Consider the following 24,921-nt stretch of genomic DNA (forward strand, 5'->3'; position numbering starts at 1 on the left):
GCTGGGGGTCTTACAGGTGGCCTCGGTGTCTCCATTATTTTGGGAATGAGGTTGTTAATCTTTCCATGAGGATCATTTCAAGGTTAATTCCCATGCCCCAGGGCGTACAACTTCTAGCCAGGTTAGAATGTGCTTTCTCTAATTAGAACAGAACAATCACGGTTAACAGAGTATGATTAATATTTCTGCCCCTAACAGTTGTTTTTTTTTTAAATATATCTTTATTGATTTCAGAGAGTGGAAAGGAGAGGAAGAGAGAGAGAGAGAGATAGAAACATCAATGATGAGAGAGTCATTGATCGGCTGCAGCCTGCAACCTGGGCATGTGCCCTGACCGGGAATCGAACCCTGATCGCCTGGATCCTAGGTAGACGCTCAACCGCTGAGCCACGCCCGGCCGGGCTGCCCCTAACAGTTTTGCACCTTGTTTTATATGTTGTAATCAATAGAGAAGCAACAAGTGGGTTACATGAATCCATTGGTGATAGATTAGGGAGGTGAAAGAAAAAGCAAAGCAGGGAAACCTCTGCGATTAGATAAAAAGTAAAATGATAGACATATACATCTTGTACATACGTGGGTATAAGATAGTCAATAGTCAACAACTAATATAACAATTATAATAAGAGGATTTTGGTCTCTGCCCTGGTGCACTGGCTATGCCGTGAGGGGTCTGAAAAAAGGCGAGTTACACTGAGATTCCAAAGAATGTTATCGTAGATGTAAAAGACAATACACAGGTTTAGTTAAGGGAAAGACTGACTTTTTTTTTTTAATACTCATCCGAGGAAATTTTTTCCATTGCTTTTCAGATAGTGGGCAGGAGGGAGAGAGAAACATCGATGTGAGGGAGACACATCAATTGGTTGCCTCTCACAGGCGCCCAGACCAGGGCTGGGAATCGATTCTGTAACCGAGGTATGTGCCCTTGGCCAGAATCAAACCCGGGATGCTTCAGTCAATGGGCTGACACTCTAACCACTGAGCCAAACAAGCTAGGGCAAATATTGACTTTTGTCAGGGAAGATTTTAGCATAGGTCATGACTGCCTGACATAAATTGCTTTTATTTTTTTTATTTTTTATTTTTGTTAGTCCTCACATGAGGCTATTTTTTCCATTGCTTTTCAGAGAGAGTGGAAGGGAACGAGGGGAGAGAGAAAAAGATGGAGAGACATCGATGTGAGAGAGATACATCGACTGGGCAGCGATTTTCAATTGGTGTGCCGCAAGAATTTTTAAAACATGCAGTTCCTGACTATTTAGTCAGGAGCACTAGCCTCTTTTCTCTTAGATTGTAAAAAAAAAAAAAAAAAAAATGAGAACAGCCAACAGAGTAATAACCACCTGGTGTGAATGAATCAAAATCATAACTCTTCTTTTGTCAGATCAGCAAAAAATATTTTTTGGTGTTTTGCAGAATTTTAGTAATTAATGTGCCATGAGATGGAAAAGGTTGAAAATCACTGAGTTAGAGCATGGTTCAACTTTCTGTAGGGCAATTTAACAATATGTGTAAAAATGTAAACTGTGGCCCTAGCAGGTTTCACTCAGTGGTTAGAGCATCAGTCTGTGGACTGAAGGGTCTTGGGCTTGATTTGGGCCAAGGGCACGTACCTCAGTCGCATGCTTGATCCCCAGCCTTGGTTGGGGCACGTTTGGGAGGCAACCAATCGATGTGTCTCCCTCACATCAATGTTTCTCTCTCTTTCCCCTCCACTCTGAAAAAGCAATGGAAAAAATATCCTCAGGTGAGGATTATTAAAAAAAAAAAAAGACTAGTACCCATCTGACACCATAGTGATTACTATGGTATTGACTATATTCCTTACATGGTACTTTATATTGCCATAACTATATATTGGCAGCTTTTGTAATTGCCAATTTGCACTTCTTAATCAAAACCTAAATAACTGCTTTAAGCTATTAATAGGATATATTATGTAAACACTGTATTTCATATATAGAGACTAAAATCTCTAATTTTATTTGCCCAGCATTTCAGAATCAATGTGTTTAGGAAAATATAATCAATTACACTAAAATTTTGGTATGTTATTTTGCACATTTATTGAATTGGTGATATATCAGTGTCACCATGTTGATGCTCTTGAAAAGTTAGCAGAGATTAACAAGATTTGTATCACTTAGCAAATTGTTTCACAGTATAGGAATTACTCTGTTGCCCTGGCTGGGTGGGTGGCTTATTTAGTCAGAGAGTCATCCCGTGCACAAAAAGGCTGCAGGTTTGATTCCCAGTTAGGGCACATACTTGGGTTTCAGGTCCAATCCCCAAGTAAGGACATGTATAGGAGGCAACCAATTGATATTTCTCTCTCGCTCCCCACTTTCCTCTCACTCTAAAATAAATAAAAACATATCCTCAGGTGAAGATTAAAAAAAAGAATAAAGTGTGTTAATATTTTGGATTGAAAAGCTTTAGCTCAGATAGCATTCATTTAAAATACGGTATTTCATCAGCCCAAGAATAAAATGGTAAGAAAAAAAGAATCTAACTCAGGTAAAAGAATTGTGAACCAAACAACAGGGCTTGTTCTGAAGATAACTTCATGAGGAGCATCTTAAGAAAAATCCTAGTTAAAACATAATTTTAGCAAAACAAAGTTTTGGCTGGATATGATTATGCAACTTTCTGTTTTAATAGAAACATATTTATTTATTGACAGTGAAACAGAAACAAGAGAAAACAGAGGTATCAACCATATATTTTAAGTCCTTTTCTAGAATAACCAATGTTTATTAGGAAATTGTAGCCTCACTGACAATAAATATCAACAATATCATGAAATTATTGTCCAAATACTAAATTTCTGTAACCAAACACATTTTGGGTTCAAGAAAACACAGTATACACGTATCAAATAAAATACTCCATATACACACAAAACAAAAACCAGCTCAAGTTTAGAACTGCACTGGCTGGAACACACTTATTGCGTTACTGCCTTAAGAACCCCACGGAGCACCTTGTAACTCATTAACTGCACGTTTTCCTTTGGAGGGAAACAAGGTCCTCTCTCTGTCACATATGCATAAGGAAATCTCAAAACCCAGAGGCCATCTGGTGGGAGAGTGATTTCTTGTTTTTCGGGGTAGAATACTGGACATGGTGGTGGGCCTGGCTGAACCTGAAAAACACAGGTAATATAATTATTTTTAGTTTTCAATTAGAAACATCTGAAAGATAAATGCCTAAACAAATAATAGGTTTGTAGGTAATGGCTACACTCTAATACTTCATTATTTAGGCTCAAATATTATACTGCTTTTTTACAGATTTTTAACTTCAAGTTCTGCCTCTGAACCAATTGATGTGAATTGATGGCATGAACTGGTGAACACACAATTTATTTTTTAAGAAGAATATTAGGTATAAAAAGTATTAAAAAAAATTTTTTTAATGTTTTTATTGATTTTAGAGAGAGGAGAGGAAGGAAGAGAGAGAGAGAGAGAGAGAGAGAGAGAGAAACATTGTTATGAGAGAGAAACATCCATCAGCACCCTGACTGGGGACCCAGCCCCCAACCTGGGCATGTGCCCTGACTGGGATCGAACTGGCAACTTTCAGTGCATAGGATGACATTCAACCAAGTCACACAGGCCAGGGCAAAAGTATTGAAAACTAAGACCTGTTTAATGAAATAATTACTTTGACATTATCCTGTACTTTTAAAAAATAATCAAAACAAGCATCAGGCCTTGGCTGGGTAGCTCAGTTGGTCAGAGTGTCGTCCTGATATGCCAAGGTTGCGGGTTCAATATCCGGTAAGGACACATACAAGAAACCAATGAACTCATACATAAGTGGAAAAATAAATGAACATTTCTTTCTCTCTCACTGTCTAAAATAATCAATAATTTTTTTTAATCCTCACCTGAGGATATTTTTATTGATTTGAGAGAGGAAGAAAAAAACATCAATTGGTTGTCTCCTACATGCAACCTGACCAGGTTTCAAACCCAAAACCTAGGTATGTGTCCTGACTGGGAATTGAAACTTCTACCTTTTGGTGTATGGGTGATGATGCTCCATCCAACTGAGCCACCCCGCCAGGGTTCAATAAATAAAATTAAAAACTAAAAGCCAAAAAGCAAAACACAAGCATTAGCATTTTTTGTTTCTGAAGACGGAAACGGTTGTATTTCTTACCTGAGGCATTAGTATTATCTGTAAAGGGGCATCAGGAACCACAACAAAAAGCCTCATGAGCTGAGCATAATGTGGTTTTAATCCTCTACCCTGAGATGATGACAGAATATACAAGGGCATGTCACTATTCAGGGCTTTTAAAGCTGATTCCTTTGGTCCACTTCCCAGTACTTTCATTACTTTGTCAGGTCCTGAGCACATAAATCTCCGTCCTCGAGAGTCTTCATATTCAAAGCCCACAAATGCTCGAGCTATGTCATCTCGCCGTCTTCCTCTTCCCATTACAACTGCACTTCTCTTTCCAGGAATAGCTTTATTTGGAGCAGGCCAAGAATTTGTGTCTAAGTCTCCTTCATCTTCAGCTCTGGTCCTGATGACAATGTCCCAAGGCATGAGATAGTTTGTACCTGGAATGAAGCCCTGTTGATCCAAACCTGTATGAAAGTTGTAAGACTTAGCAGGGCCTAGTTTAACCAAAGACCAACTCGAGAATTTGGGTAGGAGACCTTTAGGGCAATTTGAATGCAGCATGCCTGGGAGATACTCAACTGTGGATGCCTGTCGATCAACCAAGTTTGGTCTTTTCTCAGTTTTAACTTCTCCTTGCCCATGAACTTCTGGATTATCTCCTCCTCCTTGTGGATCAGCTGGATAGGTACCTAAACTATCTGTGGATTGGCCTAAACTCAAAGCTAAACTCAGGCTTGTGCTCTCTCCTTGGGTTTGAGGTTCTTTTTCTTTAAGTTTATCAGCATCTGTATCTGGAGGGGCAGGAGAAGATTCATTTTTGGCAGGAGCAGGATCTGGAGTACTTGGTTCAAATATTGGGAAATTAATATGATCCAATTTTCCACAACATTTTTCTTCCAGAAGCTATAGAGGAAGGAGAAAAGAAAACAAACAAACAAAAAACCTGTGAATTTTTCGTTTACAATAACACATTCTTCACTCTAAAAAGCAAGATCAACAATTAATGAGTAAGCAAGTAAGCACACAGAAAGAACTTTCTCTTGTCTATATATATCACTGAAGTCACATTTAATTTTCTAGATATTTTACTTCTGAAAATATGTATTTTTACTCAGGTGGTAGAGAGAGAAAGAGAGAAAGAGAGAAAGAGAGAGAGAGAAAGAGAGAAAGAAAGGAGGAAGGAAGGAAGGGAGGGAGGGAGGGAGGGAGGGAGGAAGGAGAAAAGAAAAGAAAAGAAAAGAAAAGAAAAGAAAAGAAAAGAAAAGAAAAGAAAAGAAAAGAAAAGAAAAGAAAAGAAAAAAGGAAAGAAAAAAAACAGTGCCTACCTGATAAAAGTCATAGTTAGCTGCCTTGATATCAAAGGGATCATCTCGAGGTGCTTGTTTCCTTCCACAGTTACAGGCACCAGTGGATCGAGCTCGGCTATTGTGATACAGCACAGGAGGATTTCTATCAGCTTCTGGTTTTTCTCCTGGAAAATATAAGAGTCACTATTAATTTCACACACACAATGCAGAATCGAATTTATTTTGCATTCTATAGTATCTAACCCCAAAATTTCTCCAAACAGTACTTTGGAAATGAAACGGGAAAAAAAACCCAAAAAACCAACACCAAACCTTGACTAAATACACATACCAGAAGAAACAAGTAAAAATACATTAGGGTTTCTAAGTAAGTTTTATCATCATTATGGTGATCTTATACTTCATTATATTTAGTTTAACAAAAACTACAATATAAAAATGTTAATATGAAATTTCTGAAACTTTGTATTATTTAACAGTTCTCACTAATCCCCTAGGGTTCATTCTTTAAATACAAGAAAATAATTAGTAGTCATAGCTGATTATTTTCTTTTTACAGCAGAAGGAGATAAAACTTAAATCTGATACACCTACATTTCTGTAGGGCTCTTTTAAAAAGTATCAATGGTGAACAAACTCTCTTAAAACCAGAATAAAAACACAGCTCAAAGTTTTGATTTCAAAACTCTGAGGAAAACTTTACCTGATTTAGGTAATGAGTGAAATTTATGTACACAATGTTGATCAGTTAAACTCCTCTCCTCACAGAGCTGATGGCCATTGCTCCAAAACTTGTAGCAGTCCTCATGTAACTGCATGGCATATTTGTGAAAGGCTGGACCCCTAGCATGTTGACTGTATACTCGCAGAGCCTGGGCAAGTTGATTCTTATGGACAGTCATTGTGTAATTGTGAGGCAAATTTGACTGATAGGCACTATGGGCCATGGGTAAAGCTTTTTGGCACCGGTTTTCTGAGAATTTGGTGTCGATATCCAAAAATCCTTCCAAGACTTTAATACTGCTTAAAATCTTAGATGTTAGCTCCCCAGTTGGAGATCCCAGGTCCTCCTCTTTCCCATCAATAGCTACTTCATACAGTTTTGAAGCTGCTGAGATCCACTTCTGGTAAGTGGGAAGTTCAAAATGAGAAGGCTGTGGGTTCCTGCCCACGCTGTCATCAAAACCTTTCTTGCTTAGGACTAGCTCCACATGCTGCCATAGGAATTCCCGAAGAGTGAAATCCACTAGCTGCCCTGAAGAACTGGAACTGCTGCTGTCAACGTGGAAAGAAAGTTGTTGTCGGATGTGCTGCCTCATCACCTGGTATCGCCTGGGACCAGAAAGGGGTGCAGGCACCAGCAAAGATTCAGGATCCTTCACAGTGCAATGACTCCTAAGTTGGTCCAGCAACATGCCTACTGGGTCCTCCTCCTGGCTTCCCGGAACTATGTACACAAAAGCTTGGTTAGCAGGCACAGTAAAAAGGCAGTTGATACTCTGATTAGTCAAGACACGACTCTTCCGAAAGATTCTATAAATCTGGTCCTCCAGGGCATGTTGCAGTCTCCTTTTGGGAGAATGCTTCTTAGGTTTGTCTGGATGAGCTGGGTCTTGGTTCCGAGGGGGTTCCACTTTGAGGGCTCCATTGAGTTGAAACAGGAAAAGGAGTCTAGGTGGGCAAGGTCGACAGTTTAGTTTCCAGTCTTTGCCAACTGGACAATCCTTAATGGCTGTTTTCAGGAGGGGCAGTACTTTCTGTCTCAGTCCATCCAGGGCTCTGAATACTCGATCGTAAGTGATGTCAAAGGAACAAGTGGGATGGACCAGAAGAAGGATGTGACAAACAGAGAATAGGTAAAGGAGACTGAGGCACTGCAGTTTCTCTTGATGTTTCCAGAACTCGTGTGCTTCTGCATGAGGTAAAGAAAGGCCACCTCCAGCTTCCCCACTCTGAAGGGCCCGACACGCCCGCAGAAGCTGGGAATTGTCACAGATGGAAGTGAGAAGAAGATACAGAACTTTGCTTTCCTGATTGTAATAGGCCTGCAGGAGGCTGTAGTCCTGCGAGCCTGGCTCAGTTTGGTTACCCTCCGCCGCAGCTACACCTTCCCGAACCGGATCCGCGGCCCCAGCCCCAGGGTCCCCAGCTCCACCAGCCTCCCCGACGGCGGCAGCCTCGGTCCTGATTCCAGGCCCTGGGTCCTCAGGATCTTGGTGGCGAAAAAGAGGGAAGACCTGTCGGTCGCAAACCGTGTTCACAAGGGAGAACTTCTCCGAATTGAGTCGCAGCGCCGTCTTGCCGAAGATTCCAACCACGCAGATCTCATCCTCTCGCCAAGGAGGCTCGGGTCCGCTCGCCACGCTCCCTCCGCCCTCTGTAGGGGACCCCTCCGTACTTTCAGGGCTGTTCCAGGCTGAAGCGCCCATCAGAAGCTCTCGCAGGCTGACAGGACCCGCCATGGCGCTCCGACTTCTCTCGAGTCCTTCCGGTCCTCCGGCTAAACCCAGCCGACTTTCGTCCCGTTTTGAAATCCCTCCTCCGTCTCTTCAGTTCCTGCTTCCCTCTCACTTTAGGTTCCGCCTCCCGCGCCTCCTCTTCTCGTTTCTTGAAGGTTTTTCCCCAGCCCTGCACGACAGCGGTTTAAGATTTTTCTCAGCCCGAGACTGTAGGAATTGAGATATCATATCAAAAAGACAGTCGGAAACAGTTTGCATTTCAAGGGATACAAAAACGCTGCAAAGGCAGAGTGCCAACAAGGGACCCCTTGGTGTACAGGACGGCGCTCAACCCACTGAGTCACACAGACCAGAGGGAATAAAAGACTTTTTTTGTAAAAGTAGTTCTAGGTTCATAGCAAAATTGATAGAAAGTTCAGAGAGTTCCTGTGTACCCTCTGCCCCATACAGGCACAGCCTGTCCCACTAGCATCACCCAGCTCCAGTGGTACATTTGTTACAATCTCTGAGCCCACATGGACACATTATCACCCCCAAACCCATAGTTTACATTAGGGTTTATTTTTGGTGGTGTTCATTCTACGGGTTTGGAACACAGGTTTAGAATAGTTTTACTGCTCTAAAAGTCTTCCGCTCTGCCTATTCATTCTTCCCTTCCTCCAACCCCTGGCAACCACTGACCTTTATACCAGCTCCATGTTTTTGCCTTTTCCATAATGTCATATAGTTGCAATTGCAGAGGACACAGCCTTTTTCACATCCGCTTCTTTCACTGACTTATATGCATTTAAGTTTCCCCTATTTCTTTTCATGGTTTGATAGTTCATTATTTTTAGTGCTAATATTTCATTACCTGGATGTACCACAGTTTATCCATTCACCTTCTGAAAGACATTCTGGTTGCTTCAAAGTTCTGGAGATTATGAATAAAGTTGCTATAAACACCTGTGTGCTGGGTTTTGGGTGGACATCCTCTTTTATTTTTTTTAATCTCTATTTTCTACAGTGAACATTTTCTTTAATTTATAATAATATTAAAAAATTCTTCCTTGAAGAAACGTGGAAAGCCTTAACTCAGTATTTGATTTAGTTGATTGGAAGTTTGAATGGTTAGATTTGTGTTGTTGTTGTTTTTAATACTCTTAGCTTTAAAGAAGAAATGGAAATTTGATCATTTGTATTTAATGAGTTTTCACTTGGGGTGTCAAATGACAATAAAATAATTCAACATAGATTACTTTGTATGTGGCAATGTGTTCAATTTTTATCAAGAATTATCTCACTTATGTATGATTTCATATGTGGAATTTAAAAAAAAAAAACACCTAACTGTAGGAACAGAACAGATGGGGGAGGGGGGCAGGGAGATGTGTGAAGGTGATCAGAAAGTACATACTTCTCGTTTTAAGATAAAAAGTTCTGGGAATGTAATGTATAGCATGGTGACTACAGATGATATACTGTATTGTGTTTCTCTCTCTCTCCTCCTCCCTCCCTCCCTTCCACTCTCTCTAAAAAAAAAATCAATGGAAAAAATATCCTCCTGTAAGGATTAACAAAAGAAGACAATATATAATGTATGATTTTATTTATAGAAAGTTCAAAAGCAAGCAAAATAAACCATAGTATTTAGGGATGCATAGTATTTAGGGATGCACACTTAAGTGGACAAAAGCAAGAAATATTTATTGGAATAAGCATATCAGTAATTAGAGGAAAGGGATTATAATATGGGAGGGAGACAGGGCTTCTAAAGACATTTGTCTCTTTCTTGATGGTTAGATGAGTGTTAGCTTTATGATTTGTTAATTTATATATTTATGTACTTTTCTGTATATGCCATGGTTCTAGTGAAAACATTAAGACAAAAACCAAACATTCTTTTATTGCTCTTTATTTAAAAACATAACCAGATGCACCTTGGTAGTTTATATTCTCTGGTTGTCATTTAGTCTCAGAATAAACATTGGGAGCATATGATTAGCAACAGTTCAATGAAGCCATAGCATTTACAGGATTCTCAAATGGATGCAATATAAAATCTGTCATAAAAATGAAAAATTATACAAGGTAGAATACATTTTAATACTGGTACAATGGCAATAGCAGCTTCACAGACATTTATCTATAGGATTTCTATAACATTTTTTAAAATTTTAAAATTTTATTTTTGTTCAAAATATCACTGATGTCCCTTTTTCTCCTCAATCACCCGTTCTACCCCGTCCCATCCCCCTCCACAGGCCCTCTCCCCACCATTATGAACCTTTATTCCACAAGAATGATCAAATTAAAATTGATACAGTACACAGCAGTTTATTAATATTAGAAACATTATGAGTGCCTCACGAAATATTTTGTAATGCTCAAGTGCTTTATTCTCAGTGGTCATTCCCTTTATTCGCACATAGTATAAATGTAGCTTAGCAGGTTAAAAAAATAACTACTGGAAGCACATGTTTCTTAACTTTATTATCTGTTGAATTTTTATCTATAAATGTGCTGTAAACATATATGTGGATGTCATAAAAATAAAAGTGTCCCCAGGTTTGCTTTCCAGTCTGGTGACTTTTACAACGTTATTTGGCATCTCAAAGCAATATTCATCTGTGGAAATATAGACATTTCTGAGAAAATGCTAAAATATATTTTAAGCCTAAGCTAACCAGGGGGGTATTTCAAGGATATCATCGATGTAGCTGCTTCCTCTCAGGCTAAAAAGTATAGTGAAGATGTGAAACTCCTTGGTTCCTATCCATGAAGAGCTGCTATTCTTAATTCTGGAACTGCAGTGGAGCTTACAGCATTAAAGCTAATCCTGAATATTCAGTCACACTCACACTAATGAGAGTTTCCCTTCCTCCATACTTAACAACATTAGTGATGGGGATCCTCGATGAAGCTATAATAGTGTCCACTGTTAAGCAGATGTGTCTGACAAACTGGGGGCTCCCAGAAACACCTGGCAACTGTAGGGGACTGACTGACAGGGTCACCAAATAAAATAAAGAATGCCCAGTTAAATTTGAATTTCAGGTAAACAATGAATTTTTGTTGTTGTTGTTAATTCTCACCCCGGGCTATTTTTTTCCATTGATTTTTATAGGCAGAGTGGGAGGAGGAGAGACAGAGTGAGACATTGATTGGCTGCCTCCCTCACGCACCTAGACTGGGGCCGGGGATTGAGCCTGCAACCCAGGTACGTGGCCTTAACTGGAATTGAAACTGTGACCCTTCAGTCCCCAGGCTGACGCTCTAACCACTGTGCCAAACCGGCTAGGGCTGAATATTTTTAAATATACATATGTCCCATGCAATATTTGGGACATAATTATACTAAAAAAAGTATTCATTGTTTAATGGGACATATGTATATTTAAAAGTTATTTGTTATTTATCTGAAATTCAAATTTGATTGGTGTCACATATTTACATTTACTAAATCTGGCAACCTGGACTAGAAAGAACAAAAACCCAGTTAGGTGTGAATTATTACTGTTATTGAATCAACAGGCTACTGAGGACAGGCTATCAGGTCTTAGAGTGAACCTGCTATGGACCTCAAAGAATCCTTCACAGGGCACTGGGGAAATTATAAGGTTCATGTTGAAGTCATGATTTTTTTTCCAGACCCTGCTTGCCTGTCGTCTCCCCTGATCATCAGATCTGCAAGGAGCAGCCTTACATTTAGCTGTATGAATGTGGACAGCAGACATCAAAATAACAAATATCTCAGACTTCAGTGAGCCAGATATAACTACCTACCTAAGATGTTGGAAATGATACATTCTCATTTTTAAGGTCACATTGGATCTTTTGCTTCTAAACCTTTTGGAAAATAGTGGGGTTTGGATAGAGGATGCTCTTACCACTTAACTGTTAATAATGAACGGAAATCAAACCTAGAGGGTCTTTTTTATTGATCGTTTGTAGCACTTAATGAATGCCTGAGCTTTACAGGCTGAAATACTTTTCAATTACCTGAGCATACCCAAGATGAATGTAAACTAGGTTATTATCTTAAGGTCATAACTATGTGTACGGAGTACAAATTAAAGTTATCTAGTTAAATTTGAACAACCTCTCCACCCTAAATTGGGTAATTCCAGGATAAACATCACTTTGGGATTGCATTTTTCGTTCTGTTCTCTTATTGATCATGCAAACTAGAAAATATCCAAATACCCACTTTATACCACAGTATATATGGGCTCCATACATACTGTAATTCTTTAAATGGAATTATAAATTAGAATAATTATTTATACATACTACATTTTTTAAAAAAATGAGTGGGGTGATTTTTACGGCTATTTTATGGATGATCACATGGAGTCAGGCAGAGTTGGCATCAGTTTTGTTCATCAAAGCTGCTTGTAGAAAGTGGCAGAGTTTGAGATGGGCTTCTAGGGTGAGCCAGCTATGGGGGGGGGGGGGAAAAAAGGCCTCAATTATAATATGAATTATGTTCCTGTAGCCAACACAGCTCTCCTTCCTTACTAACAGAACCCAGATTTTGTACAAGGCAGTAATGTGTCCAGATTCTAAAAACCAATTTTCCCAGCTTCCCTGATATGATCAGAAGTTCCTGGATAGCAACTGTTTAAAGAGATAAGGGATCGCTTAGCTGGCACACCCTCTTGTCCTTTGCCCTTCCTATCTTGCTTAGAATGTAACAGGAGGCTTCAGGAAGTACAGTCATTTTGCACCTTAATCAAAGCCACACGTTAAGGAGGAAAAGCAGTGAAGCTTGTGTACCAACTGCCGTCTGCCTACTTCTCAAGGGAATATGTAGGTTAGAAAAATAAGCCCCTAGTTGCCCAAGCCACTAGTCAGATTTCTGTTACCTGCAGCCAAATGCAAGACCTAACAGACGCAGTGGCTTCCGAGTCAGAGGAGAAAGGAAGCCTAAGGGCTGGGTGTGAAAAGTCCTTCTAAGCCCAACAACAGTTTTTACTAGGCATCCTGCTAGTAAGTGACTTTTGAGGAGCACAACATATGGCATAGGTCCTATCTGTGATTTCTGATGTTGCTCAATATGTGGGTACATTATTTATTATTTTTGTTTCTACATTACCCAGCCCACCATAGTAGTTATGGGTGGGCTGGGACAAAGAGGATCCTAGAGCTGAACGAGGAAAGGAAGGGCTTAGTCCTTTAGTAAGGCCTCTGCCCTCTGCCCCTGCCCTTCACAGTCTGTGTTATCACCAAGGAAGGTGATCTGCGGGTAGACTCCTGCTGGATGCCCCAAAAGGAGGAAGGAGGAATCTGGCCACACCTCCAAAGAAGGCCCTGTGGTGCCCAGGATGATCAAGTTGAATTTGCAAGAAGGACACCAAGCTGGCCTGCAAAAGGCACTGATTCTTAATGAAGGAACGAAGGGAGGACAGTGTCAGCAGTGGAGTCTGGTGCGTCTCTGCTGCCAGAGGGACACAGAAATGTAAGCTTCATAGCCAAAGAGGCCAGCAGCCCTGTGTCCCTACACTGGCTGCTCCTTACAGATCTGATGATCATGGAGATGACAGAGACAAACAGGGTTTGGGGGGGGGAAAAATCACACAAGGTGAGCTGATGTACTGGATTTTGGTGAGTGGGCACGCATGTAGATGGCAAAGAAAAAAGCTGCCAAGACCTTTTCCTATCAACTCTGCATGATCTGACTCCTAGCTACATCTCCATCCCTGTCTGTCACCATGGTCAAGCTCGCTCTCTCTGCAGCCCTACTGGTCAAGTTTCATTTCCACTGACAGGCCAGGATTCCTCCCACCGAGAGACCTTCTCACATGCTGTTCTTTATGTCTGAAACTCTCTCTTCCATGACATCCATGGGGGGCGCACCCCCACACCCCATAGGTACCCTTCCCAGCTCATGCCTACTCATCCTTCAAGTCTCACCTCATTACTCCCTAGGGGAATCCAGTCAGATGTCCGTTACCTGTGGCATTTGGATGCCATACGTGGTGCTCCTCCAGTCACTTACTAGGAAGATGTCTAGTGAAGACTGTTGTTGGCTGCAGGTAACAGAAATCGTGGGCTCCCACAGAACCCTACTGCTTTTCTTCACAGCACTTACTTCAGTGCAAATTATACACATATGTGGTTATTTGACTAACATCTATTTTCCCCACTAGACGGAAAGCTCCAAAACAGCAGATCTGTGTCCGTTTCGCTTATCACTATATCCCTGGTACTCCAGCACAGTGCCTGGCATATAGGAAGTGTTTAATAAATACTTAATAAAGGAATTTTTAAAAAAGACAGCCATTGATAAAATTAAGATGATAATCCTCACTAGCTTGTACAATTTTATGAAGCCTAAATATGTGAGTGCTTTGTAAAGCATAAAGTACCATTTAAAAATTATTATTATTAAGAAAGCTGCTTTAGATTATGATTCTAAATAAATAATTTTTAAGAAAAGGAACCCCCCAAAATTTTTTTTTCTAAAGGCTTACCTGAAACTTTCTCCTCAAGGCCCGGGTCATTACTGGGGTCAGTCCAGTTCCTGTTTCCATATTTTCTTTATTGGTAAGAGGGGTACCACCTGGGCTCCTGCAAAGGTAGTAAAAATATCAGAAACTGTGTTTTACACCAATTACCAAGTGGATTTAGAAAGCATAAAGGTAAGAGAATGTATTACCTCTCTACATCGACTTTTCTAAGTAGTTTTCGCAGATCTATCTGACTTTTACCAGGAGTACTGATAAAAGAAAGACAACAGAGTTACAGCTTGCTGGATTTTATCATTTGTCCCAAAGCAAAGCAGTCATTTTTACAGGCAACATCCTAGAAAGTAGTTCTATTTGGTACATTAAAAAATAGCAGTAGATGATGATAGGAGCATAAGGTGATTTAATAATTCTTCAAAGCAATAGTTCTTGACTTAGTAATTACAAAACTCAGCTATGCACACAGATAATAGACAAGGATGTTCACTGAAGAGTTATAGAAATAAAAAATCATAAACAACCTAAGTGTCTCAAAATAGAATTTTATCTATGAAGTTTATATATAATAAATTATATGTATTAAAGAAGTCAAAATGATTCTTTAAATAAATTTTTAATAAGATGGGGGAAGCTCATGACACACTGAATGGGAAAAGTCATAACTGTATCTATAATATGATTATGTAGAGGTATACACATATATATACATTATATTTCCTTGATTCTAAGATATACTAGTTTTCATATTTTATTATTTCTCAAATTGAGCTGCTTTAAGATTTATTTTATTGAGGTATAGAGGTTACTAAAATTCTTGATAGTATTTCTTTTCTCCTCAAAATCTGTTATTAAATCCATGGTATATCTTATAATAAACAATAGGTTATATGCCTAGAAAAAGATAAGAATAATAAATAATAGTACGTTAACAGTAGTCATCTTTAATGGTATATTTATTTGGATGATTTTGTTTTCTTCTTTAAACTTTTTTGTAGATACCATTTTTCTACAATGTACACATATAATTTTTAAAGTTAGAAAAAAAGCAAAAAAAAAAATCATTCTTTTTAAGTAGTGGTAGAACATAACATGGTGTAATTCCTTACATTAAGACATTTGTAACTCGAGTTGATAACACTTTAGAGTTGGGCTTCAGGGTAACACGCTGCAGGTCAGAGACTGTAACTAGTGGATTCCGTGCCTTTGGTGATGGAACAAGCTTTAACCATAAAATGAGACATTGTTAAAACACACATTAAAAATATTCAAAGTGTAAACATGATGAAACAATGAATATTTGAGTGCTGAGTACGTGTAAGACATATCCACTACTCTACTCAAATTTTTTTTAAAATCCTTACCCGAGGATATTTTTTCCACTGCTTTTCAGAAAATGAAAGTGGGGGAGGGGAGGAGAGCAAGGGGGAGAGAGAGAGAGAGAGAGAAACATCGATGTGAGAGACACACCTATTGGTTGCCTCCTGCACTCACCGACTGGGGCCAGCGATGAGCTGCAACTGAGGTACATGCCCTTGGCCGGAATCGAACCCGAGACCCTTCAGTCTGTGGGCTGATACTTCAACTACTGAGCCAAACCAGCCAGGGCTCCATTTAATTTTTACTCTAAAGCTCCAAAGTATGTCTCTACCTCTTTAGACTAATGATTGGTACATAAAATTGCCTAATTAAATAATTTTGGGATCTACATATTTTGTTGTGGTGATCCACGACTACTTAAATAAGACATCAGATACTTAACTTGGAATAGCTTCTATACATAAGACTATATTTTATTTCCATAAAGAGACAACCGGGCTAATAGCTGAAAAACTATGTGTATGGTCAATGATATCTTACCTTCTTCCTTTCATCAAAACTCTGTGTTTTCTTTAATTTCACAGTCATTAGATCTTTAACTGTTATCTGCATGGGTCCATCTTTTTTTAATGGTCGAGCCTTAAAATACATGGAGAGATTAGAATTCAACTTGGAACCATGATACCTAGTCAAATGCAAATCCAAATACAGTTTTTAAAGACCTGGAGTTAAAAGTTAACTCTTATTTACCCTAGGAACCTATCAAATTCTTTTCACTCAACCAAGAATGATCCTGTTTTCAGCACCCAAAGATACTAAGGCTATTGAAAGTATTCATCAAATGGTACAGCTTTGATACTAAGACATAAGCTAGTTTCCTGAAACTATGCATCTTCCTCAGGAGTCATAATAAGACAGGAGTTGAAGTAGTTCCTCAAGTCAAAGTGAAATTTACCTGAACTACATAAAAAGATGATCCAGTTCCCATACAGCAAAAATATAGTCAGAGAGGTATACATTAGGGCAAATATAGCAGTAGGCTCTGGATTTAACTCAACCATTATAAATCGAATGTATCTATAGTGAGAATTCACCTTTTAAAACAGGGTCATGTCTATCCTAGCAATTCACAAATATTCCAGTCCCCTTGGCAGATAAGTAAACCTAATGGAGTCTGGTTCTCCAGCCTTAAGGCATTATACTTTAGGATCCACAGACTCTATTCTGACTTCACTCACTAAGCCATCTTCTGTTCCTAATTTTGTTTCCCAGAGAAGTTTTCCTTTTGGTAAAAAGATATGGTGAGATTTTTCAAGGGAAACTAAATGATTTAGTTGGAGGGGGGGGGGAAAAAGATATGCTGAGAAGCCAACAGAAATCTTCCACTCTTCTAAATCTCATAAATTTATCCTTTAAAAAAATCACTTTAATTTCTATATCCAGCTTTTGTGAGTTCCCAGGGGACTAAGTATTATAAACACAATAATTGACGTAATTAAGATATGGAATCGAGGGGCAGTGTGGGAGGAGAGAAGGGGTCAATGGGGATAAAAAGGGGACATCTGTAATACTTTTAACAATAAAGATAAATTAAAAAAAAAAAAAAAGGAATCAGAACAAAATATAGCTTTCCTGTCAAAGTCCTTAGCCCAGCCTTGAAATGCCACCTGTCTTTCCTCCTCCATTACAAACTGACCAAAACATACCTTTACTATGTTGTTTTTTACCTGAAGTGCTTTGGTGAGATTGGATTTTCTGAGCAGCAAAGGTGCTATGGGTGGCGGAGGGGGAGGCAGAGGCGGAGGTGGAGGGGGTGGAGGCGGGGGCGGAGGAGGAAGGTGGCCCACAGGTGGTGACAGTGTGGCAGGAAGTACAGCTTGGGATTCTCCAGGGATGGTTAGAGCACAGGCAGGCACTTTTGTAAGTTTTCCACTCATATAACAGGTTTGACCACAGCTTGGGCAGGAAGAATTTTCTGAGATGGTCTGAAAGAAGACATTACATTTGACAAAGGAAAAACAGATTAATTTGGTTCTTGCAGCCAAAAAGCATTAAAATAAAAGGCACTATATTGAATACTTTTTCAGTATACCTGGTGCTTCATAGTATTTTCTCATTTATCACAAGCTCATTCATTCATTCAGTTATTCATTCATACATTTGTTTTATGTATGCAATATGCCAGGCACTACAAGTCAGTGTGAATCCTGCCTGCCACCTCATGGAGCTCGCAGTCTGGTGAGGAACACAACATTAAACATACACAAATATACTCAAAAACCAAACAAAATAATAATTCGGTAAGGGTAATGAAGTGTGCTGAGAGCATGAAGAGTGAGAATCTGGGGGGTAACATCAAGGATGAGTTGAGATTTACCATGTGAAGAGAGATAATGACTGGAGAACTCCTAGAGGGAGAAATACTTAGCAGCCAAGAATATAGTATATTCAAGGAACTGATAAAAAGGCCAAGAGGCTATAACATGACTATATGGACTGAATTGTGCACACTGCCCCCCAATCATGTGAAGTTTTAACCCCCTCCCCACCCCGTACCCCAGAATGTATGTGGAGATAGAGTATTTAAAGGGGTGATGAAGGTAAAATAACACTTTCAGGGTGTCCTTATAAAAAAGGAAGTCTGAATATATAGGAGACACCAGGGATGGATGTGCACAGTGAAAAGCCCATGTGAGGACACAGCAAGAAGGCAAGCCAAGGTGAGGGGCCTCAAAAAACTCCAACTCAACCTTGATCTGACTTCTAGCTTCCAGAATTGTGAGGAAATAAATTTCTGTTGTATAAGCCACTAAGTCTGTGCTACTTTGTTATACAATGACCCTATAACATAAGATAGTGTTTTCGTTTCCTGTGGCTGCTGTAACAAATTATCACAAACTTGGTGGCTTAAAAGAATAGAAATTCATTTTCTCACAGTGCTGGAGCCTAGAAGTCTAAAGTCAAGGTGTCAGCAGGGCTGAACTCCTTCTTCCCAAGGCTCTAGGGAAGAACCTATTCCTTGCCTCTTCCAGCTTCTGGTAGCCATCAAGATTCCTTGGTTGAGGCCACATCACTCCAATACCTGCTTCTTTGGCCCCACTGCTCCTCCCTTACCATGTGTTCTGCTTTGTGTGTCTCTTTTATAAGGACATATGCCATTGTATTTAGGGTATACCCAGGTAACACAGGGTGATCTCCGTATCTCAAAATCCTTACTTTTATCTGCAAAGCCCCTTTTTCCCAAATAAGGTAATATTTACATGTTCCAGGGAATAGGACTTGGATATATCTTTGGGGGGGGGGGGGCATCATTCAGGCCACTACAGATGGCATCATCCCCATCTTATTAATGACGAAACTGAAGCCTAGAGGAGTGAGGTGATTTGTCTTCCCCCCTCTAGCTAGTTCACGTTGAGATACAAATTCTGGGAGCAGGGATATAACCTCAGAAGCTTCTCTCCAAACCAATGGATGCAAAGCTTATTTTTAGAGTTTTGGATGTTGGGAATAGAGGCCTTGCTTAGGAGAGTTAGGAGAGGGTGGATATTTACAGGGGTTTTTTTCTGCCTATATCAGTCAAGAAAATAAAAACACCCTGAGTATTTCAAAGTTGGGGAATGTAATGTAGGCAGTTGGTCCCACTGTTGATGGAAGAGTTGAGAAGCACACAGGGGACAGTGAAGCAGCCCAGAAATTAGCAACAGCAGAAAGCTATGAATATCCTACAAATGGAGGGACAAAGGAAATAGCAGTAGAACCAGATATCTGGAGCTAGATTAACCCCCAGAGAATCAAGAAATGTGGTAGACTTACTTGTGGGAGCTGGAATTTGAGAAATAACTATAGCCATTGCTGGAGAAATTGCCCAACACAGAGAATGAAAGGGAAAAACACCCTGTCTTCTCCTTACCTCTAGTCTTTCATCAGTGTCTACTATTATTTCAGCCCAACCAGGAACCAGATTTTTTTAAAGAGCTTGGGAAATGTAGCCTGCAAGGGTCAGCATCCCTGCAATATGGAACGGAGCCTCTAACTTTTTTTTTTTTTTTGCCAGAGCCTCTAACTTTTAAGGAACAGATCTGAGGGCAAATAGGCCCAGGACTAGCACTGGCCTGTAGTCGTTCCTTTTCTAGTAAAAGCACATTGGGATTTCTAAGGGAAACAACCCCTTCCCTCCTTACCTAATTCCAGATTTGTTTTTTATTTGATAATACTAACCTTCAGTGCTTCCTGGAGCTTGCATAATTCACTTTCCAAAATGCAAAACCGTTGTTTTAGACTATGAAGTTCTTGGTGGCATGAACGGGAAGGAAAGATGGTGTCTTTCAATACTTCTAAACTCTAAAATTAAAAAATACACAAGCCTGACTTTAATGAGCAATGAGATAAAGACAATAAAAGACGACAAGTGGTTTGATGTGTGTTTTATAGAAACAAAGGCAGGCATGACCCCATCATTTCATCTTATCTGAGCTCAGCCTGAGTGCTGTGCTGACCTGAGTGCGCACACACAGCAAGTGTGTAGAAAAACTGTATTGCTGAAAACAGGTATGTCGAACCCATACCTGGGCTATGCAGTTCTGGCACCAGCTGTATACAGACCATCCTCTACTTGTCCAAAGTTTTACCGCATCTTTGATACTGGGAAATTTGAAATTCCAGAATGATCTTAGCCAGCTTCTGCTAAGGGGTGTATTTGTTGAAGGAATAACCTCTCTGTAGGAAAAACAAAACCAAGTAAAGCAAAAACTCCTGAGTTGGAATAACAGCCTCTAATTAAACAACAAGCTAGTTTTATAGGATAAGTCAGGAATGGAGACTACCTAAAGCCAAATTCTTCAGTAAATTGTAGAATTCTGGGATTCACTTATGCAGCAAATATAGCATGTCCCCCCCAAAAATGTGTATACATTTTGAATAATTATAAAGGCAGTGTTTGTACTTCAACTGTGTTTTCAAACTTCCAGTAGCATTTTAGGATGAATTTCCTTTGTTCAAAACAGTCTGGCTGAAAAGAAAGAAAGATCAATGGAACTATGAGCTGTTAAAGTGTGTATACACATTTTTGGGATACCCTGTATTTGTTGAGTAAATAAACAGTAACCAATAAAATAGTATAAAATAGGCATCAGGGATTCCGTAATGAACAAAACAGGCAAAAACCCTAACTCTCAATGGAGTTTATTATAGTCTCATGGAAGAAAGGTAAAAATAAGTAAATAAAAAACATATGTGGGTTGTCAGCATGTGAGTGCTAAGGAGAAAAAGGCGAAACAAGAGAGGGGACTGTGAAGTGTTGGGTAGAGGTGAAATTTTAGATAGGGTAGCCAGGGAGAGTCACTGAGAAGGGGACTCTTGAAGGGAAGCAAAAAAAAAAACCCTAAAGGAAATAAAGAAGCTAACAATGCACATATCTGGGAAAAGAGGATTCAAGCAGGGGCAACAGTAAGTGCAAAGGCCCTGAGGTGGAAGCTTATTGAGGTGTCTGAGGACTAGCAAGGAGGCCAGGACAACTTGGGTAGAGAAACAGAAGGAAAGGGAATTAGGAAACAATGTCAGAGCCCAGCCGGTGTGGCTCAGCAGTTGAGCATTGACCTAGGATCCAGGAGATCGCGGTTCAATTCCCGGTCAGGGCACATGCCTGGGGTGGGGGCTCGATCCCCAGTTCGGGGTGTGCAGGAGGCACCTGATCAATGACTCTCTCATCATTGATGCTTCTCTCTCTCTCTCCCTCTCCCTTCCTCTCTCTGAAATCAATAAAGATATATTTTTAAAAAAAAAAGAAAGAAAGAATGTCAGAGTCAGATCATAAAGGCCTTGGAGGTCATACTGTGGACTTTAATTTTTACTCTGAGAGAGGAAAACATTGAAGAGCTTTAAGTAGAGAAGCAACATGACATGATTTTAACAGGCTCACCGCAGAGGGGGCAAGGGCAGAAGCAGAAAGGCCAGTTAGGGGGCTTTCTCAATATTCGGGAGAGATGGAAAAGAGCATGATATCATGGTTACTGCTTTTTGAGGGCCTGTTTTTCTTATTTTTTTCTGTAAAGAGAGCTGTAACAACAAAATGTATAGAATATGTTATTGTGACACTTAGTGCCCTTGGGTTGCTGGAACTTAGTCTCTTTCAATAACACATTTAAGCCCTGAGTCACAGAGAATAAATGACCAAACTTTACCAAAACTAAGATTTAAATTCTACTCTTATACCTCTCTTTCACTGCTTAGTTATCATATTTATGCAATTAAATTAAGTAGGAAAAGAGAAAATAGTTACTGTGCACCTCCAACACAATTCCTTGTGATCATTACTTCATTTGAACTCTTAGACTATGGTTGCCATACAAAACTCAAGGACGCTCAGTTAAAATTCAATTTCTGATAAATAATAAGTTTTCGTATAAGGATATTAGAAATGTTGCATGGGACAATACAAAAAAAAATTTCATTGTTTATCTGAAATTCAAATTTAACTGGGCATTCTGTATCTTCATTTGCTAAAACTAGTAACTTTATCCTAAACTGACAGGATTTTTAATATTTTTCTCTGTTCCACATCATGCCTTACCTTTCTGCTAAGGGTGGCGGAGGGGGAGGTGTAATAAGCTTGGACTGAAAGTGAGAGGTTTCTTTTTTTTTAAATAATCGTTTTGCCTTTGCTTTTCGCTTCCTTCTTTGTTGTCTGAACTTGAGCATGATTTCTGTAAAAAATTTTCAAAAATTGATTTTAGAGAGAGAGAAAAAAGGAGAAGGGAAGAAAAGAGAGAGAGACAGAGACAGAGAGTCACACACACACAGAGAAACATTGATTTGCTATTCCACTTGTTTATGCATTCATTGGTTGATTCTTGTTTGTGCTCTGACCAGTGACTGAACCCAAAACCTTGGCATATCAGGACAACCCTCTAATGAGCTGAGCTACCCGGCCAGGGCATAGAGTTAGTTTTTTAAGGTAAAAATATAAACCCGATATTCCTTTGCTCAAATGTATTTGAAGGTTCCTCATCACTCACTGGATAAAACAAATTCCTTAGTGTACCTTTCTCAATTTAGCTCTAATGGCCCTTTGCAGCCTCATCTCTTCTAGTGATTAGCAGTTTGTACTTCAAGTATACCAACCACCAAATACTTTCTATAGTGTTATCAGCTTTTCTCCTTGCTTGGGGTATATTCCTCCAGGTCAGCTTATGCAGCCTTCAAAACTCTGTTACTTTGTCTCACAGATACTTGTTGAAATATGTACCATGGTAGGTGCTGGGTTACAATTCTGAACAAGATGGACATAGTCTCTGTTCTTAAGGAATTTACATGGTTGAAATGTCATCTTTCGGATTTCTATAGCACTTTGTGTTAGGTGCCTATTGATTTGGCTCCATCTCCTGGCAACCCTATGAATGAGTGATATCCACAATATCCTATCAACAGCCCTGATCAGCTCCTGTAAACTCATGCCTATGACTTCTTTTATGGAGTCAATCCAATTCATATTTGGAATTCCTCTCTTCCTGCTGCCTATTTTTCCCAGCTTTATTGCCTTTTCCAAAGAACCCTACATTCTCATGATGTGTCCCAAATAGGACCACTTCAGTTTTATTATTTTTGCCTCCAGTGATGCTTCAGGCTTAATTTGCTCTAGGACCCTTATTTTTGTTTGCACATTTGTCACTCCCAAGGGTAGGATGAATTTTATTCATCTTTATTTTCCCAGGACCTAGAGTATAGCAGACACTAAATAATGTTTCATTCAATAAATGATGGAAAGAAACCATTCCCGCTAAGTGTTAGCTAGCAAGCGTTCTCTCTTTTAGTTAAGGAATATGCTTTAATATAAAATTCTGGAAAATCTCCTGATGAGGGAGGTTTTCAGTTCTTCAAATCATACCACACGCTCATATGGATAAAAGATGGGCCCAAAACGATTTCCAGTAAGAAGATGCCATAAATAAAAGAGTAAGAATTGCAATCATCTGCAGGAGTTGGCACTGCTACTAAACTCCACCTTGTGATATGAAAAGTGCTTTTGGTCAAGGGCACTTCCAAAACTGTGGCAGCAACAGAAATGAAAACTTAATTGCATTACTATCTTCCTAAAACACATTTTAATGGAGGTTTCTTACACTTTCCCATAATCAGCTTTCAGTCAATTAATCAATTTCCATTACCAACCAGTTCAATGGATTCCTCTTGAATATCCATAGGGCTATTTCTGGTACTTGCATATATTTAATTTTACATTTTATGCTGTACAGCATTGCTTTTTTAGTTCCTGGCTCTTTTTTCTTTCCCCCTGAAGAAATTGCGGCTCCTTAAACCCTGCCCAGCACAGTAGTAGGTACATAGTAAACAGGGCACACTTCTAAAATTGACTCGCTCACAGAACGTCGGACGATAGTAAGATTCTAGCAAGGAACACAGTAATGCTCCCAGTCAAGAAATGGACATTCTCGAACTTGAATGTGCATGAGAAGCACTGTGTGTGCGTGTACGCGAGGAATCTTATTAAAATGCATATTGGTTCAGTAAGTTTGGGTGGAGCCCGGTAATTTGCATTGCTCCCAAGCTCCCAAGTGATGCAGATGCCGTATGTCCGTGGATCGCACTTTTGAGCAGCAAAGTTGTAAAGGACTGTGCAAAAGGAAGGCAGATACTTTCCTCCAAAACATAATGAGCAGAGTGTTAATTAAATAGAAATATGACTAGGTTGGAACCAGGGGACAACTTCTTGCCCGCCTCTGCCCCGCTCCATCTCCCCTCCGAGTCCAGCCAAAGTCCCCACCTCCGTAAGCCCCTAAGAACACAAGCAGCAACACGCTCAGCCACGGCAGACGCGAGCCCGAGCAACAAAGGAAGGTATCCCTGCACTTACTAGTCTAAGAGCCCAGGGGTTAGATGAAGTCCAGGCAGTGGCCTCGCCCTCGCCATGAAGAAAAATTCAAAATTAAAACCTTACGTGGAGCGACCAATCGTAGCCACGGCCTCTCCACGATTAGTTCTCCCGGTAACGTAGGAGCACAACCTGGCTTGTGATTGGCTGAGACCGCACCACGCTCCGGCCAATCAGAGCTGAGGCGCTTCTTGTATGAATAAGGAGAAGGCGGGAGCGAAGGAGAGGTGAAGCCTGAGAGGAAAGAAGGTGTGTCACTTCCCCTATACTGTATGTGGAAGCCTTTGTGTAATTGGTTGGCTCTTCTTCCGATTGCACCAATCACAATCTTCTCTGCTGAGCCCTAACTATGAAATTGAAAGTAG

At 39.9% G+C, this 24,921-nt stretch overlaps 2 protein-coding genes across 2 annotated transcripts; both read right to left on the minus strand.

Moving 5' to 3' along the window:
- Positions 1-2,048: 2,048 nt before the first annotated feature.
- Positions 2,049-7,939, minus strand: SMG8 (SMG8 nonsense mediated mRNA decay factor). The gene is made up of 4 exons (XM_081161059.1): positions 6,151-7,939; positions 5,466-5,611; positions 4,171-5,043; positions 2,049-3,148 (listed from the first exon to the last, which is right to left on the minus strand). Exons 1-4 carry the CDS (start codon positions 7,907-7,909, stop codon positions 2,951-2,953), a joined length of 2,976 nt encoding a protein of 991 aa, XP_081017185.1. The 5' UTR covers positions 7,910-7,939; the 3' UTR covers positions 2,049-2,950.
- Positions 7,940-9,724: 1,785 nt separating this feature from the next.
- Positions 9,725-24,645, minus strand: PRR11 (proline rich 11). Its single transcript, XM_081162515.1, has 10 exons — positions 24,539-24,645; positions 22,241-22,373; positions 20,238-20,388; positions 19,891-20,013; positions 17,400-17,657; positions 16,213-16,311; positions 15,462-15,574; positions 14,547-14,606; positions 14,362-14,458; positions 9,725-12,326 (listed from the first exon to the last, which is right to left on the minus strand). Exons 2-10 carry the CDS (start codon positions 22,366-22,368, stop codon positions 12,258-12,260), a joined length of 1,098 nt encoding a protein of 365 aa, XP_081018641.1. The 5' UTR covers positions 22,369-22,373; positions 24,539-24,645; the 3' UTR covers positions 9,725-12,257.
- Between the last annotated feature and the right edge of the window lie 276 nt (positions 24,646-24,921).

This window comes from Miniopterus schreibersii, assembly GCF_964146895.1.
Source record: "Miniopterus schreibersii genome assembly, chromosome: 16".
In the NCBI taxonomy this organism is placed as follows: Eukaryota; Metazoa; Chordata; class Mammalia; order Chiroptera; family Miniopteridae; genus Miniopterus; species Miniopterus schreibersii.